Source organism: Filicampus tigris, chromosome 18 (assembly GCF_054856515.1).
Source record: "Filicampus tigris isolate MCC_2025a chromosome 18, RoL_Ftig_1.0, whole genome shotgun sequence".
Classification (NCBI taxonomy): domain Eukaryota; kingdom Metazoa; phylum Chordata; class Actinopteri; order Syngnathiformes; family Syngnathidae; genus Filicampus; species Filicampus tigris.
Window position 1 is genome coordinate 974,755 of NC_141234.1, and position 16,949 is coordinate 991,703.

At 50.9% G+C, this 16,949-nt stretch overlaps 4 protein-coding genes across 4 annotated transcripts; 1 reads left to right on the top strand and 3 right to left on the bottom strand.

Moving 5' to 3' along the window:
- The first annotated feature begins 470 nt into the window (after window positions 1-470).
- Window positions 471-16,438, top strand: ube2g2 (ubiquitin-conjugating enzyme E2G 2 (UBC7 homolog, yeast)). Its single transcript, XM_086014129.1, has 7 exons — window positions 471-1,782; window positions 12,261-12,390; window positions 12,985-13,020; window positions 13,506-13,551; window positions 13,850-13,968; window positions 14,690-14,830; window positions 15,727-16,438. Exons 2-7 carry the CDS (start codon window positions 12,348-12,350, stop codon window positions 15,837-15,839), a joined length of 498 nt encoding a protein of 165 aa, XP_085870255.1. The 5' UTR covers window positions 471-1,782; window positions 12,261-12,347; the 3' UTR covers window positions 15,840-16,438.
- Window positions 573-3,978, bottom strand: LOC147131804 (saxitoxin and tetrodotoxin-binding protein 1-like). The gene is made up of 6 exons (XM_086014128.1): window positions 3,805-3,978; window positions 3,394-3,521; window positions 3,234-3,325; window positions 3,008-3,136; window positions 2,802-2,918; window positions 573-668 (listed from the first exon to the last, which is right to left on the bottom strand). Exons 1-6 carry the CDS (start codon window positions 3,925-3,927, stop codon window positions 619-621), a joined length of 639 nt encoding a protein of 212 aa, XP_085870254.1. The 5' UTR covers window positions 3,928-3,978; the 3' UTR covers window positions 573-618.
- Window positions 5,418-7,702, bottom strand: LOC147131805 (uncharacterized). The gene is made up of 6 exons (XM_086014126.1): window positions 7,533-7,702; window positions 6,742-6,887; window positions 6,517-6,581; window positions 6,266-6,433; window positions 5,581-5,685; window positions 5,418-5,485 (listed from the first exon to the last, which is right to left on the bottom strand). Exons 1-6 carry the CDS (start codon window positions 7,650-7,652, stop codon window positions 5,448-5,450), a joined length of 642 nt encoding a protein of 213 aa, XP_085870252.1. The 5' UTR covers window positions 7,653-7,702; the 3' UTR covers window positions 5,418-5,447.
- On the bottom strand, window positions 8,227-9,998 carry LOC147131806 (cortexin-3-like). Its single transcript, XM_086014130.1, has one exon. The coding sequence runs from the start codon at window positions 9,779-9,781 to the stop codon at window positions 9,542-9,544; it is 240 nt and encodes a 79-aa protein (XP_085870256.1). The 5' UTR covers window positions 9,782-9,998; the 3' UTR covers window positions 8,227-9,541.
- Window positions 16,439-16,949: the final 511 nt, after the last annotated feature.

Below are 16,949 nucleotides of genomic sequence, written 5' to 3' on the forward strand. Positions count from 1 at the left end.
GGACCGACCACCAGTCCGTTGTCTGCCCCGACCCGACGGGAGCACACACTTCCGCCCCCGCCCCCTCGAGCCAAGAATGTCCACTTTTCGATGCAATTGGTCGCCAGCCAATCGCGGGCCACAGCACAGAACAAAGAAGCGAGCGCTCGCCATGGTTGCCGGTTCCGGTGCCTCTTTTTAGTTGTGTTGTTGTTGGTCTTCTTTTTCCGAGCATATTTATGCGGGCGAGCAGGACGAGGCGCCGGCGTCTTGTCCTGCCGTCCGATGTCCTATTTAATACGAGCGAGTGAGCGACCTTCCGCTGCTTGTTCCTTTTCTACTCCTTATTTATGTTTTTTCACAATAAACTTGACTTTGAAAGTCCCTTTATCTTTTGTGGACTTTTGCCGACGTAGTATCCGAAATGACCAACAGAGGGCGACCGCAGCTCTCTTTGCCCCGAGCAAGGGGGCACTTCCGCTCCACGGTGACGTCACAGTAGGGCCCATGGACAGCCGCGAACCGACTTGGATGCCTGCTGCAAAATGTTCACACACACACAGCATCCAGCGCTGACGCACACACCAGCGAGCAACGCTTGAAGCTGTTTTATTTGACTCCGCCGGCTCTGACGTCAGCTCAGGCCGCTCGCTGGTCGTCCGTCGTCGATGAGGCCACCTGGCAAAATTCTGTGAGGACAATCGTGCATTGAGTCATCGGACGCCCGACTCCCATCGTGAGATCGATGCGTTTGATCTTTGAAAGCATCATTGATTCATCGTCTCCGGTAAGCGGCTGAACACGAGTTGCGGAAACCAGCAAAGGCTTTTTTTTTCTTTCCAAAGCCACACAAACAACGCATCGTATTTTGTTTCTTTTGTTTGTTTGTTTTTTTTGGGGGGGGGGATCCCCGTTTTTGCAGAAAAAGCTTATTGGCAGTATATTCAAGTTTTTTTTTCAATGCAATTATGGCGGTTGTCAGTTGCATGCAGATGGAGTCGCTCGCCATGCAGCGCAAGAACGCATCGCAGTGAACAGAAAACGGCGAAGACGGGCAGCTTTTTTGCTGGGCCAGGAGGAGGAGCCTGCACACGTCACACTGCCTGTCTGCCTTCTCCAATCCGATCATGTTTCCTGCTCGTTGAAATTGCTGAATTTGGCTTCTCCGCTGCTCAAATTGATGCGAGGGTCAAACGGCAAGTGTGGCGGACCGCAGGTCGCCGGCCTCCGCACAAGTCTTCACAAATAGCAACAGCGCCGTTTGCTGGTCAAAGTTGTGCACTGCAAGCCAGCAGGACGTCCAACTGGGCTTTCTTTTCACGTCAACAATTTCATTCTTTCGACCACTTGGAACTCGCAGCTTGAGTCTCCACAGCCAGGCGCAAGTGTCTCATATTTGCTGTGCGAGAGGGGGCTGCCAGAATTTGCCCCCGTGAACGCGCACACACACACACACGCACACACACGCCGGCAGCAGGCTCCTTTTCTTGACTGAGCTTTTGTGTTCTCGAAACTGAAGGGGGCGCGAGGAGCACGCTCTTCTTCTACGCCTGGCTCGCCAGCTTGTTTTTGCAAAGCTGATTTGAGCTCAGTGAGTTGGCCAAGCCACAAACTGCCGGACAGCTTCATCCGGACTGGACTGAAAAAGGGAGTCCGTGCAGCGCGCGTCGGATGATCAAAAGCCTCTCGAAAGACTCCAAAGTGGGACTGCACGGGAAGATGATGACGGACTTTTTTTAGACTTTGGGAGCTCCGAGAAGAAAAAGCGGACAGGAAAGAAAGCCACTTGATCTGCAGGTCACGGTAAGGCAATCAAACGCCGCCCCCAATGGAAAGATTGTCACCTTCAACATTGTCTTCCTGTCAAATATTTGCCCTTTGCGATGAAACGTTCAAACATGAACGACACATTTGTGTCCATGCAGAAATGAACATGTCTTTGCGTCTTTGCTTGATCTTTGCATCACTTTGAGCTAGTTTGAATGAATATGAAATTGCAATTGCCACTACGCTAACAACTGGGAATAACTTTTTTTTTTTTTTTTTCCCTTGGCCAAGTACTTCAAGGGGAAGTCAACCCAAACATTTTCCCAAGAATATGTTCTATGCAAGCCCACTAGTTGAAACAAGGCATTCTGATCAATATTGCTTTTGTGGAATGAGAGTTAATCCAGCCGTTTTTAGCCATCTCGGGGGGCGGCCATTTTGTCACTTCTGCCAACTGAAAATGACATCACAACTGCTCACAACGACCGATCAAGGCTCAGATTCCGAAAACGGGCCAGATTCCGAAATCGGCCACTCGTTTCGGGCTCCTAAAAGTGTCAATGTGGTTTGCGCCTCAGCAGCCTCAAAGTTGGACCACGTTTGTCGAAGTCGGTCGTCGGAAAGGCGAACGGAAGCCCGTTTCAAATGATAGTCGGACCGGCCTATAGGCGATTACTATTTGGACAAAATGGCGGCTAAACGGAGGGCAGACGAGGGTAGCCCGGCCGGGGGCGGGGGCGGGAGGCGGGAGGCCATCAACGGACCGCAAATTTGGAGTCGAATGCCCAACTCTGCAGGCGCAACGTCAGCAAGCCGATTCCTTCGTCCCCTTGCAAGGTGCAAGAACGGACGAGAGACATTTCTGCTCGGTGCCTTGGCGGAGGATTTCCCGAGAGCGCGCCCGTCCGCCCGCCCCGCCCGCCCGGGACCCCGAACCGAAAGCGGCGCCGTCCCTCAAAAGCGCCAGCCGCCGTTGCGCACGCGCAAAGGGCCCGGTGACGTCACGCGCGCGACGCACGCCAATTGTGGCGCCTTCGTTTGTCGCGTTGGCTGACCTGCGCCGTCGTACACGAACGCTTGCTTGGACACCAACGACAAACACTCCACCATCTTCTGCAGCTTCTCGTGTTCGGATTTCAGCTGCTCCGCGTCCGCCTCGTGCCCGACCCTGTCTACACAGACACACACGCACACACACACGATGAAATCTCGCGTGCGTGACACACTCTGGACAGTTGCGCGTGTGCGTGTGCTCGCTGACTGTAGCTGAGCAGGAAGCGACCCATTTCTCCAGCTTGGACGAACATCAACATGGCCTCCGGCGACGTCTGGTAGAAGTGCAGCGTGAAGTTGATGTTGAGCGCCAACACCGAAGAGTTGCTCACCACGCCTGGCGGGCGCACGCACGCGACGTCGCGCAAAGCACATCAGTGAGACGGGCCGCCGGGACTGACCTGCGCCTGCGCCTGCGCCTGAGCGCCACTCACTGTCAATGACGGCCTGCAAGATGAGGGGGTCCTCGCTGGTGGGGTCAACGGGAGTGCTCACGTTCAACGAGTATGTCACACACGTGTTATCGCTGAAACAAACAAACAAACAAACGTTACAGTGTCACGCACGCTCGCACGCGCGCACGGGCGCACTCACCGGTACTTGTTCCTCTCCAGGAAGTGTATGATGTTGTTTTTGGGGTGCAGACTGACGGCGGAACTGGCCACATCGAAAATCTGCAGGACCTCGGAGGCGCCCCAAACCAGATACCACTCCCCGAAAACCTGCGCGGGGCCACACCCTCGTCCTCAGCGGCCAATCGCAACGCGCGAGCCCCCGCAAGGCTGTCCTTCGAATTTCCGACCCGAACGCTGACAAAAACACTGCGTTGACGTGACACCATTTTGTTTGGTCAAGTGCTTGCGTCCAATAAAATGCTTTGGATTCTGATACGTTACATACTGACACTTGACAAAATCAAATTGGCTAAGTTCAACGCAAGATTTTTTTCCCAGCCTGGTTCGCAAATAATGCCAGACAATCACCAGCCGCCCAAAGACCACTGACCTCATTCAGGTTCTTGGTGGGGAGGGGCTTGTAATGGTCGTCACAGGTGTGCGCTTGCCCCAGTGTGCCGGTCGCCATCATCATCATCATCATCATCATCATCATCATGGTCAACATCTTCATCTTTGCGTTTGTCCTCAACTCTGGAGGAAGTCAAGTGGCTGCAGGGCTTCGCGTTGGAGGCCTTTTAAGTCAGAAGAAGCCCCTCCCCGGCCCCGCCCCCTTCACGCACGCACGCGCGCGCGCGGGCGAGCGCGCTCGGTGTTGTTGACCTGCTTTGTTTGTCGACGTGGTCCAAAGTCCGATGCTGCCGATTGTCTTGTCAAACGTGTGTGCGGTTCGGCTGAGGTCTGCCCATGGAAACGCGTGGCCGAGCGATTCGAAAATGGAAACGCTTCCAACGGTCCACCGGCGCCAAACGGCGACAAAAATGTCCTGAAATGAAATGAGGCCGTGGCAAAACGGAAAGCAAGATGACTTTTTGCAAATGTCGAAGCTGCGATCAAGTTCGGATCAAGCCGTTATGAAATGAACACACACGTTGGCAAACGCTTACAGAAAGAAACGGAGATGATCAAAGTGGAAGCTGCGTTCAAGTTTTTTTTTTTTTTTTTGGGGGGGGGGGGGGGGGGGGGGGGACTAACACTGTAATTGAGCCATTCCAAAACAATTTGCAAAGGTTTTCCGGGTGTATCGATTGATTGCGCTCAAGTTGCAGCGGGGCCGTTACAACAACCTACTGAGCTGCGACAAAACCTTTGGAGACGGACGGCTCGTGTCGTGAAGATGAAACCGAAATGTTGTTGGCATTGGACCGTCCAAATGTGATGATTCCGATTCAGTCACGGAGCCGATCGAAAACGTCGACACAAAATGTCATTGGGCACTTACCAAACGCCGCCGCTAACGATGAGGCCAGCGGGCACGCGAGCGCTCGTCGGGCTGGAACGCGGCGGCTGCGAAAATGTCCCCGAGGCCGTCGCGCGCGGGCGGGCCACGTGGCTTTTTTGTTTTGTGTTCCAAGAACGTCCGCTTTGATTTGCAAACATTTGCACGGCGGCGCTTTGAAGTCTGAAATCTGCGCGTTGACGTGGCCTGATGGTTTTGCCAGCGCGTCTTCTTTGGACAGCAGAGCCAAAGCGGAGCCGACAAAGCGTCCGGAAGCGCTGGCCTTCTCAAAAGGCTGCTACGTGGGCTCCCTCTAGTGGTAGGCCAAAGAATGGCTCAATTTAACCTCCAACCTTCTCGTTTTGCAAATGTGGCGCAGTGCTTTTGTTCACTTGTATTCAACTTTAAAGCTCAAGAGCATTTGCATCTGTTCCGGCCCTTTATTCCTATTTTATTATTACTGTTGATTGCATTTATGCGCGGTTCATTTCATGCAATGGCTTTGTTTGTTGTGACATTTTTGCTGTCGGTTGATGTCGGCCGTCAGAGCAAGGTGCCGGCGCTTGTCGCCTGAAGACAAGCGCGCCAGCGTACGCGTGAGCATCCAGCGGGCGGCGCCGTCACGTGAGTGCCGTCGCGTGGCCGCTTGCGCCGCTGTTGTGGAAACGCTTGCGCAAGCGCCAACGGCGCCGTGCTAACAGCCACGAAAAGACAAAGACACATGCTGCTCTTTGGTTCCTTTATTAATAAGCGCTTCAGTTGATCATGATAAATGTGTGGCCGTCACAGGAGTCTGCGGAGACAAAAGAGGACACGTGAGCGACGGAAAGCCGCACGACAAACGGGACTTGGCTGAAAGGAGCGAGTGCGGCGCCGGGGCCCCCAAACCTTTTTTGGGGTCAATCGTGAAGTTGGGTTCTCCAGAGAAGCCCAAGCAGCTGGCCTGCTTCTTGAAGTTTTCCAGGTCCGAGTCCTTCACCGTGCTCCCTTCAGCTGCGCAAGGACAAACGCTACTTTTGACATTGCGCCACTGCTTTGTAATTGCGCAGAGATGCCACAAGATGGCGGCAGAGAGGATCGCAACGCGTCAACGCCGCCCATCTCCCGCGCGCGCCATCACGGGCCCACGTTACGCAAACGCCCGCCATCGGTCACCGCAAGCAAATCGCCTTTGCGGCAATCGCACGAGCTAGCATGCTAGCCTCAAATAACCGTCGCGGACGATAGCGTCACGTCACACGTTGGCGAACAAACACTTTCGGCTACTCAACTCGCCTCCAACAATAACTGTTACCGATTCGTGACGTCAACGTGTACCACACGTAGCTGCGGAAACGGATTGTAGTCTTGCTGAAACTGCCGTGAGCAAAATTCAAACTGTGAAACGTTCAAGGATGGCCAACAAATTGGAGGAATTCAAATGCAGGCAGGAATTAAAAAAAGAAAAGAAAAAAACCAATCGTTCACGGCCCTGAAAAGAAGATTCCACCAGATGGCGCCGACTTTTCTTGCCAGGTGGCAAATAAATCGCCAGGTTTACTCTGTCACGGTGGCCGCCTTCGATTCCGCTCACCCATCAAGTAGAAGGAGCGGGCGCTGATCTGGTCGTCGGAGGCGTCGTCGAGGTGGATGCCGAAGGCCTCCAGGAAGGCCTTGAGGTTGTGAGCCGTGCTGTTGATGCTCATCGCTTGGCAGCCGTCGCACGTCGGCAGCAGGTGGAAGACGGACGAGATGTTTTGCACTGAGGGCGACAAAAACGCCGGCGTCAGCGTCCGCGGGCCGACGCGCCTCGCAAAGCGGCGGCGAGCTGCAAAGATGGCTGACTTTGGGCCGACGCCAGGTTGCCGTCGACGGAGATGTTCATGTTGCTGCGGAAGCAGGTGCCGTTCCTGAAAGCAGAGCGTATCGGGCATAAAACGCTTGGAAAAGCCGGTAAAACGTCGCGCGAGAAAGCGCCGAGGGCGGGCTCGCTCGCTCGGGAAAGCCCGGTCAAAAAGTGCCGTTGTAAGCGGCTCTTCAAAGTGTTGCGAAATCATCAGCGAGTCTTACATCATCATGTCCTCGGAGAAGAACAAGTCCTTGTCGTTGTGGGCGGCGGCGCTTGTGTTGATGCGGCTGCTCTCGGTGATTTTCAGGATGGCGTCGAACATCTTGTTGTCCGTGTAGCCCGAGATGAACGTCCGCTGGCCCGACAGCTGCCCGCGGCAAAGCGCCCACACGTCAGCGTGGCGCGCACGCGGGCCAATACGCCGGCGCTCGGCTCAAAACGCCGTCTTTTCATACGCCGGCGCTCGGCTCAAAACGCCGTCTTTTCATCCGTCACTGGATCGGTCCCCGAAGCTCACGCCTAACTCAAATCAATCGGATTGTCGTCAAATTGCCGCAAAGGTAGAAAAGAGTCGCAAAAGTCTCGTCAACCACTTGAACGGGTTGTTAAAACAGTGGCAAAATCGTTGGGGGAAAAATTGTGAAAAAAAAAAACACGGAAAGAAATTGTGTGAATGTGTCACATGGGTTGTTTGATCAGCTTTCATGAAAGAATCTCCCAAAAAGTGACATCAAAAGTCTTTGCGAAAGACTTGCCAAAGAAGAAATTGTCAAAGATTTGTTAAGTCGTCGCAAAAATGAATTGCCCTGACGTCTGTCGCCTTTTGATGGCGCGGCGATGAGCGCCAAGCAAGCGTCCGGACGGCGCTCGCCTCGCCTCGCGTTCGGGTCAAATTGGCAAAAGTCACCCCAAAAGCAAAAGAAGGGCCCCAATCTTGGCCTTCAGCACTTTTGGCACTTTGGGAGCACTTTGCCGCAACACCTTAAGCTATAGCGCGCGTGTCGGGGCTCACCTGTTGGCGGTTGTCAAGCGGCAGCGGGGCGAGCAGCGGCGCGCATTCCTCGGGCGTCGGCATGGCGACGACGCCCGAGCAGGCTAGCGCAAACAGGAAGTGGAGGCACGCGGCTTTCATGACGACCCAAGATGAGGCCAGACCGGCCGACGGCGCCGCTCTTATAGCGCGGCTCGGCCACGTTGACCGAAGGTCACGCGGCGGCCTCGTCAATCATTGACCCCCGTCACGGAGTCGGAGAGGCCCGTCCGGGCCACGTGCTGCCGCGCGCTGACGCGCGTCCGGCTGGCGACCTTCGGCCACTTGGAGTCCAATCAAGACGCGCACAGCGGCATTCGCGGGCAACACTTGACAATCGTTGCTCACGTTTGTCAGCCGCGCTTGTGAAAGGGGCGCCCCCGCCGGTGGCCAAATGTCGGCGCTCGCAGCCGTGTGAGGTGGCGGCCATTTTGGCCCCCCGCCGTCCGCTCGCCGACGTCACGTGACCGAAGCCGGACGACGGCCGGGCCGTGATTGGCGACGACCCGGGCGACTGCGACGTCGCGCTCGCTCGACGGCTCGTGGCGAAATGGCCGCCGCCTCGCAACGCTCCGAACGGCCGCGGTTGGCCGCCGCGCTCGCGTTGGGCAAAGATTCTTCCGAATGTCGCGTGGCGGTTGTTGGGCAACAAAAGATTTGACTTGATTTCCCCAAATCGCATTTGACCACCTTGACTGACATTTGGCAACAAACTGTCGACATTGAAGAAGCTTTGTTAGCATTTAGCAACATGAACAAAAAGTATCGGCTCACGCTTCGTGCTGTTTGTTCAGTTTTATTGCTAGCTTGTGACATTGATTTCCATTTGTTCACATTTTGCAACAGGAATGTGTTGTGACCTTTGGTGACCAACGTTTACTACCTGTGACCATTTTGCGATGTTTGTTTCCAATAATGGAGACCTTTGGTTCATTTGCCGAGTTGAACCCGTGTGGGCGGGTGCTAGCTCGGGCGTACAAAGACCCTGCTGACCCCGATGGCTCGCTCGCCGAGTCGCACTTCAATTCTGATTGCATTCAAATGTGTGGCACGCGTTCAAAAGCAATTGGCGTGAAACCGTTCAAAAACCAATCAGCTCTCCGGGAGGACATGCAAAGTTCTCGCGCCGCACATCAAGTGCGTCGAGTGACACGGACTTGAAAGGTGGACCGCAGTGGCCGGAAGCGAGTTGAAACCGGATCTGAGCACCCACGCCTCATCGTCATACGTTTGGCGGTGCCGCATGATGGATGTGTTGGATTTGTGTGGAATTGAGCCACGGTTTGGCGCCACGGCCGAGTTTGCCGCGCGTGTTTGAAGGCGGCGGCGTCGTCGTCGTCGTCGTCGTCGTCGTCTTACTCCGTGTCGACTTTGGACTGGCGAGAAGGTCACGCAAAATGGCCTCAAACAATCCTTATTCTGGCATTGAGCACATGGCAATGATTTGGCGAACCCCAACGGAGCTGAAACGGGAAAAGTGGAGTCTGACTTCATGTCAGACGGTCAGAAAAACAAAAAGAAGGCGCCGGTGCGTCTTTTTATGTCGGTGGGCGCAAACGGCGCCTTTCAATTTGATCTGCGGCTAACGCAAGCAAGCAAGTACAAACCAAAACACCAAAGAGCGTTGAGGAGGGATGCGAAACAATTCAAATCTCGTCCATTTTCAGATTCCACTTTGAACGGTGGCACAATCGTGTCATGCGGAGGCCACGTCCTGCCGACCAATCAGAAGCCTGCATTGATTGCGCAAACAAAAAGCAGACAAATGTTGGCTAAGTCAGAGCAAACACAACGCGTGAGCTGAGCGCCGCGAGTTCAAAGGCGGCCGGAGGGCCGCTTCCCCGACTGTGCGGATTTAGCCTCAAGCTGTTTTCCGCCGTTTCAATCTTCCCGATTTGGGGGCTCCGGCGCTCGGTGGAGCCGCGGCGACGAGGCCCATAGTCGGAGGCGACCGGCCGGCTCTCTTTGGCCGCCGCCTCTCACGCCGCCTGTCAGGAGATGATGCGGTAGTCCAAGGCATCCTTGTCGGCGTGCTCGGTCCAGTTGGAGGCCGGCATGCTGCGGTACGGGTCCAGAAGGATCCGGAAGCAGCGCACCATCAGCGCGCCCAGGAACAGCAAGAGCCCGAGGACCAAGACCAAGGCGGCGCGCTGCTCCGGGCCGAGGAAGGACCAAGACCGGGGCTCCGGCTCCGAGGACGGCGCGCCGCCGCCGTAGACCTGCTCCGTCATGTTGCCTTGAAGCAAAAGTTGACGCCGGCGTAGTCGCTCGCGCCCAGACCAAAACGCACTCACACTCGCTGATCCAAAAATAAGACGGCTTCAAGCGGCGCGGCTAAAATTAGTCGGACGGCTCGTCAAAGGCTCGCCGCCGCTCTGCGACTTAACACGTGGCGTGCCGAGCCGAGCGTCACGCGACGCGCGGCCCGGGTCACGTGGCAAGCGACTCATAGCAGAGGTCGCGCGGCGTACGCGGCGCGTCACACCACACGTAGCGGCCCACGTGACATCATCGGAGCCATGAATTGCCACGCATGACGAGTCAGCTCATACGCGTCACGCGGATTTGGATTGGAATGAAACTTGGTGTACTTGGGACATCAGCGCCAACGACACAAAGTCTGAAATTTGAGGTCAGGCGGAGCAAGGCTTTGGGAGCTACGGGCCGACAAAATGCCACATATTGACCGCCTTCCTTCCTTCCTTCCTTCCTTCTTTCCTGCCTTCCTTCCTTCCTTCCTTCCTTCCTTCCTTGCTTTTCACGTCTTACATCTCTCAAACTACTGGGCCAACCTTCACAAAGCAGATCTTGTTGGAAAGGGAACTCAACAAGGATTCCAAATCTTTTAGAAAATGAAAAAAACAACAGCTAGAAAACAATTGAGAAACATCACGTGAAGGGGATTCATGGTTGTTGTTTTCCTAAGTAATGGCAGATGCCTGCAAAATGGCTTATTTTGATGAAACCAAAGATAATCGTCTGCTTTCATGAAGCATGGCGGTCCGTGTACCTTACGTTCATTCTATTTTTCATTGTGAAACGCAAATCAAAAAGCAGATTTAGGCTTGTATTTTCAATTTTCGTTTTTTTAAACAAAAGTAGGATGTTCATTTTAACGCCCCTTTTAAAAATGTCCGTATTTCCAGTTTCAATATTACATTTTCATTTTTTACGCTTTTCAGCCGTTGGTCAGTTTAGAAATTAAAAAAAAAATATTCATGTAATGTTTGGATCCTTGAATTTGCTCCAACCTCTCCCAGATGATCTATATAAGGAACATTTGAGGCGTAGTAGTTAAATGCCTCCCTACTACTACAGGAATCAGAATAACAAAATGTTAATTAACAGATCTGTGGTGAATATTTTTGTCAATTTATGACACAAAGAAACATAACGTTTGTGGGCTGTCCCTAACTCGTGAATATCGAACGTCAAGCCAACCTTTCCTCGCTGAGCTGCACCCCAATTGTAATAAAATGGTAGAAATGTTCGCATGCGAGAGATTTAGCTCGACAATTTCTCTTATTAAATATCCTTAGGGTTGGAGGGACACCATAGTGTTGGTAGCTGTAAGTGCGGGCTCCACTAAATAGACGAGACTGAGACGGCGAAGAAATGAAGGACTTGCAATCGTTTATTTTACAACGTCAAAACAGTAACTCCCCTGGGCCACAAGAGGGCGCATGCATTGAGTCCCCACCAGAAACAACCATCTCGCCCAGACTTCAAATTCGTGCCAAACTTCTGTTAGCGCTGCCGTTAAAGACAGGCTAAAGCACTGGTAAAGGACCTCTGGTCACTTTGTAATCGAGATTTTAAAATATCCCTGCAATTTCGCATTTTGGATTCACATGTTTTGAATCCAAAACAGAAGAAGAATCCTTCTTCGTTTATCTGGGAATATAAAAAATAGCAACAGGAAAAGGTTACATAATCCAATTTAATGGCTGTATTTTTATGCAAAATGGCTCGTATTTTATTTTTTAAACTAGCTCCAATTATTGAAAAACGAAAAACACCCCGTTTTTTGTTTTCAGATTTGCGTACCTTAATCGGAAGTTGATTTACACGGACCTACACGGACCCAAAATTCAGAAAATTACTACTTTGGAGGGCCTGAACAATTTGAAGTTAAACAATGGCTCTAAACTATTACTCAATGAGTAAAATAGTTGTCGATTCATTTGATAATTGATCAGTTGTTGATTTATTGATTTTGACACCTGTTATGAAATGTAATTCTTCTTTTAGAAGACACAGAAAATAACAATTCTTCACTCTGCTCCTTTTCATTTGAATGTTGTTTTTAGCTAAACATGCTGTTCAAATTTGTAATGTGCAATTAAATAGTTAATTTTAAAAATGATATTTTCTCATTTAAAAAATGGGGAAAAAAAGTAAATCTGCTCAGACAGTAAGTGTAGACGTTGTTCTTATTTTCCTTTGTCTGTGCTCTATTGTGTGAATACAAATGTCTCGTTTTCTCTTTGATTTAAATGCAACTTGTTCGTTCGTTTTCTTGCATTTTTGTTTTTATTGCTTCTTTCGAGATTTACCATTCCAAACATTCGCAAAAAAGAGCCACGCAGCCATTTACAGTACACAATCAAATAAAAAACATCATTTTTTTTAATCAGCATACTGCAGCATCATTTGCTAGCGTCCTTGCGCGTCAATCATTTTCAGTGTTTGTTGTTTATTTTATTTTAGAGAGACGGCCTGGTATGCGCATGCACGTTCAGGAAGTCTGGCGTATGACGTCATCGTCGCTCGTTCGGTGTTGTCGCGTCGACGACGATGGCGGGCACCGCACTCAAGAGACTCATGGCCGAATACAAACGTGAGCGCAACTGCACCGACATCTTCCACAGCTGCATGACTAACACCACAACAATGACACTTAGTTCGTGGACGACTGGCGCGCCTCGCCTTCGTCTGTCGCTTGCGGCCAGATGGTTCCGCGCAGGCGGAAAAGCCAAGTTGATCGCTGACATGCTCGAGCTGTGTTGTGTTTGTGCCGAGTTGAATGTTGAGTTCCGCGCGAGCCACACGACCAGAAACACATTTAGCCTCGACGTCGTTGTTTAGAGCTAAATGCTAACGTGGCTTCCGTTCCGACTTGCGACGCCCCGTCTCGCTGGTGTCGCGGAACCCGAAGCGCGCCCGGGTAGCATCTTAGCATGTTAGCTTGACTGCCCAGCACCCAACTCACCGGATGGAACATGTTTTTTTTTTTTTTTTTTGTTCTTCAGTCATCATTTTACTGCGGAAGCACATGACTGCAACACCAGGAAAAAAAAGTTCAATATCAGTTAGATTTGTGAATACAAAAATCTGCAAGATTATCTGCAGTGCGATAACGTGACAATTAAGGATTGTTTTTTAACGTGAGATGCGGAGGTAACGTGCGTGCGCGTGTGTTTTTTTCTTCCAGAGCTGACACTCAACCCACCAGAGGGAATCGTGGCAGGTGCGTTTCTCATTTTGTTGCTTTTGCACAGCCCAAATCGGCAAGGGGTGGACTCTCCCACTCAAATCGCCTCTAGTGTACTCGGCTGAGTTGCCACAGGATGGCGGCAAGGCACTACGTGACGCTCCTGAGCTTACTTCAGCGTAGTTTAGTGGTGCCCAAGCTATCCTTTAATTTGAGACAGTGCCCATAAACGATAAGTGAGTTTTTCTCAATTACGCACAGAAAAACTCACCTAATTGATGTTTTTGTGCTGTGGCCAATGTAAAGGTTTAAGGCTCCTTTTGTGGCTTTTGGGTGCCAAGAAACGATGTTGCTGTTGTTTCATGGAAGCCCATCCGGTGTTTTGCTGCCATTTCACCTATTTGGGGCGGGGGGGGTCTCACTGAGTCCTGGCAGTATTTGGAGCAGTGACACTCGTGCTCTTGGGGGTAAGTGTGCATCTTGGCCTTGCTTCAGTGACTGGACGTTTGTGTTTCTCGCAGGTCCCGCCAACGAGGAGAACTTTTTTGAGTGGGAGGCGCTCATCATGTGAGTTGCGCTCCGTCGACTCGGCAAGCTTGACGCTTAACCCGCATGAGGTGCGGCCGGTGCCCGACTTGGCAGGTTTTGCGGACCCCAGCCATCCGCCATCCGGACCAATTTGTTTGCTTTGACTTGCCAGTTCCGACCTTGAGACACGAGCGCCTCGCGGTGGCACGTGACCTCAACTCGCCAAATGCCGACAGTCGGCCTTTGATCCGAAACGAGCCGAAGGGCTCTCGCTTGTCGACGCGTCGGAAGGTCTCGTGTGGCTTGCTGAGGTTTGTGTGGTTTTTGTGCCTTTCAGGGGTCCGCAGGACACGTGCTTCGAAGGCGGCGTCTTTCCGGCCGTGCTCACCTTCCCGTCCGATTACCCGCTCAGCCCCCCCAAGATGAGGTTCACCTGTGACATGTTTCACCCCAACAGTAAGTCCTCCGCTCACAACACGTGGCAACAATCGGCGCTCGCCCGATTCCTCGCGCTGCCGCACAGACACCCAAAAGCTTCCTTCCCGAACATCCAAAGGAATCCACAGGAGGAGAAATGGCTGAAATAGTTTGAAGAGTTCACACACACAGGCAGACGTCCTCATTTTTTGGGGTTCCATTTTAAAACGATTTGTTTGTATTTTGGATGTTCCAGGTGAACTCATCAACAGGCGGCCATTTTGGAGCGTTTCGGCCATTGGTCATTCACGACCAGCTGAACATTTTGTCGTGCGAAAATATAAGCTCGGAACGGACCAAAACAAAATATAGGCCTTTCTTCTTTCGCCTCTGCCTCATCAGCAGTAGAACATGGCTTGCTTTCATCCAAAACACCGGTTTCTCACCCAAAAGTGGAGAAAAAAGACGGCTTTGTGAGACACCCCAAACTATAAAACAACCACAGCAAGACTTGCGAGGGCAAAAGAAACATTTTCTTGATAAATATACAACTAAGAAACACGATGCGTTGCTGACTCAGCGTATGGCTGGAGTGGAATGTCGGTGGCTTTTTGACATGGCGTTGGCCATTCACGTCACGAGCTGCGCCATCTTTTTCTCATCACCGCGACGCACACCTTTCTACTACCTCCTGCTACACATTTTGTTACTAGCACGCATAAACATGTTTGCTGCCCCCCCCCCCCCCCCCCCTTGCCAGTCTACCCTGACGGGCGCGTGTGCATCTCCATCCTGCACGCGCCCGGCGACGACCCCATGGGCTACGAGAGCAGCGCCGAGCGGTGGAGTCCCGTCCAGAGCGTGGAGAAGATCCTGCTCTCCGTGGTTAGCATGCTAGCAGGTAGCCGCTCCTCACTCTTTGCACCTCAGTCCATTTAAAAAGGAAAAAGTCACTTGTACAAAAAAAAAAAAGAAATAAAAAGAAGGCTTTCTACTTAAGCACTTTTTTTTAATCCCGCCTTGCTTTTCAATGTGTAAAAATGTCTGCCACACTTGGAGTCCTATGATCAAAATCATTTGGGCCACATTTGATAAAGACATTTTATCAGTAAAAGCTTTAACGAATGCTACTGTTTTTATTAATTTTTTTACAAACAGTAATTACCTTTTGATTGATAACAACTGCCAATAGTTCAAATACTTCTACTGTATCAGTTATATGAATTGATTTTCAAAATGGAATTCAGTGGGGTAAGTCTTTACTGTGAGTGCTCAAACGATGTGAACATGAGCCATGCAGATGGACGGACAGTATCAGCGTGTTGGTGGGAATGACAGCCATTACCGTTTCGCACTTTGTCACTTGTCGCTTTCTGAAGTTAAGTCCATTGACGTGTTAGTTTAAGGGGCGTGGCTACACTCCGGACACTAAAAACATGTCCTCATGGAAACTGAGCATCCTCTTTGCCTCTCTCTCTCTCTCTCTCTCTCTATCTCTATCTCTATCTCTATCTCTATCTCTATCTCTATCTCTATCTCTCTATCTCTCTATCTCTATATCTCTATATCTCTATATCTCTATATATCTATATCTCTCTATATCTATATCTATATCTCTCTATCTCTCTATCTCTCTATCTCTCTATCTCTCTCTCTCTCTCTCTCTCTCTCTCTCTCTCTCTCTCTCTCTCTCTCTCTATCGCTCTCTCGCTCTCTCGCTCTCTCGCTCTCTCGCTCTCTCGCTCTCTCGCTCTCTCTCTCTCTCTCTCTCTCGCTCTCTCGCTCTCTATCTCTCAGAGCCAAACGACGAAAGCGGCGCCAACGTGGACGCCTCGAAAATGTGGCGGGAGGACCGGGATCACTTTTACAAACTTGCTCAGAAAATCGTACGCAAGTCCCTGGGTCTTTAGTGTGATGTCATCACCCAGCGCGTGTGCGCGCGTGTGTGTGTGTGTGTGCGCGTGTGTGTGTACGCAGCAGCACGGACTGCTTCGCCTTAGTCACGCGATCACGCGTTCCGTGACGGTTGAGCTTACCGCCGCGCATACAGGAGCAGACCCCAAGCCCCGCCTTCACGAAGGGACATCACATCATGAGCCCTTCACTCCTGACTGCTCATTGGCCATGTAAGACAATCACATGACATAGCAGAAGACCAGCAGGAAGTTGTCAGCTGATGAGATGCTCACGTTGCTCACGATGCTCCCACTCCAGGTCCTCACTTGTAAGACAATTTAGCACACTAGTAGACTCATAGTTGGAATGTTCTTTCCACTACTACTTTTGGCATACTAGTACAAGTTGAAGTTCAATATTGGATAAATGATTAAAGGGCTTTCAAGGCACCCGTAATTTTACCATGTGTGTGTATTTGAAACATTATGTCCCCCCAAAACAATCTTTAGGGCAATTTGACTTCATTGCCGACTCCAATCGTGATGTCAAGTGACTTTGTTTGACAAATATGTTGTACAATAAACAATGCAAATGTTGTTCACTTTCAATCTGATGCAATGATGTTAGCCTTTTTTTTTGTCATGAGACTTCACAATAACTTGACGATACGTGATGACCTATAAACCGAGAATTAAAACAATACCAAGTTACACTAAATATTAAATTCGTTTGTTTGATTATATTAGTTGAGTAGTAACGACACAACGTTCAATCACAGTACAGTACAATTAGAAAAAAGTTGCTTTGCACACAGTAGATGTTCTGTATTTTGGACCAGTACCTTGTTTAATGTTAATCACTTTTACATGACTTTCATCTCTCTGTAAGAGATATCTTGTACTAAAAAGTAGAACATCATCTTAATGAGATACAACTTAAGTGTTTTAGCCACTAGAGCGAATATCACACTCGTTCGTTCTATTAGGTTGTTGTGCGAAGCTGCGAACTATGACTTAATTTTTGACTTTATAAAAACTTAAAGAAACTGCGAGGCGCCTCCCAAAGACCAATGGTCGCTACTTTCGCCATGACGTCACCATGAAGACGCGGCTTAGCCGGCGTAA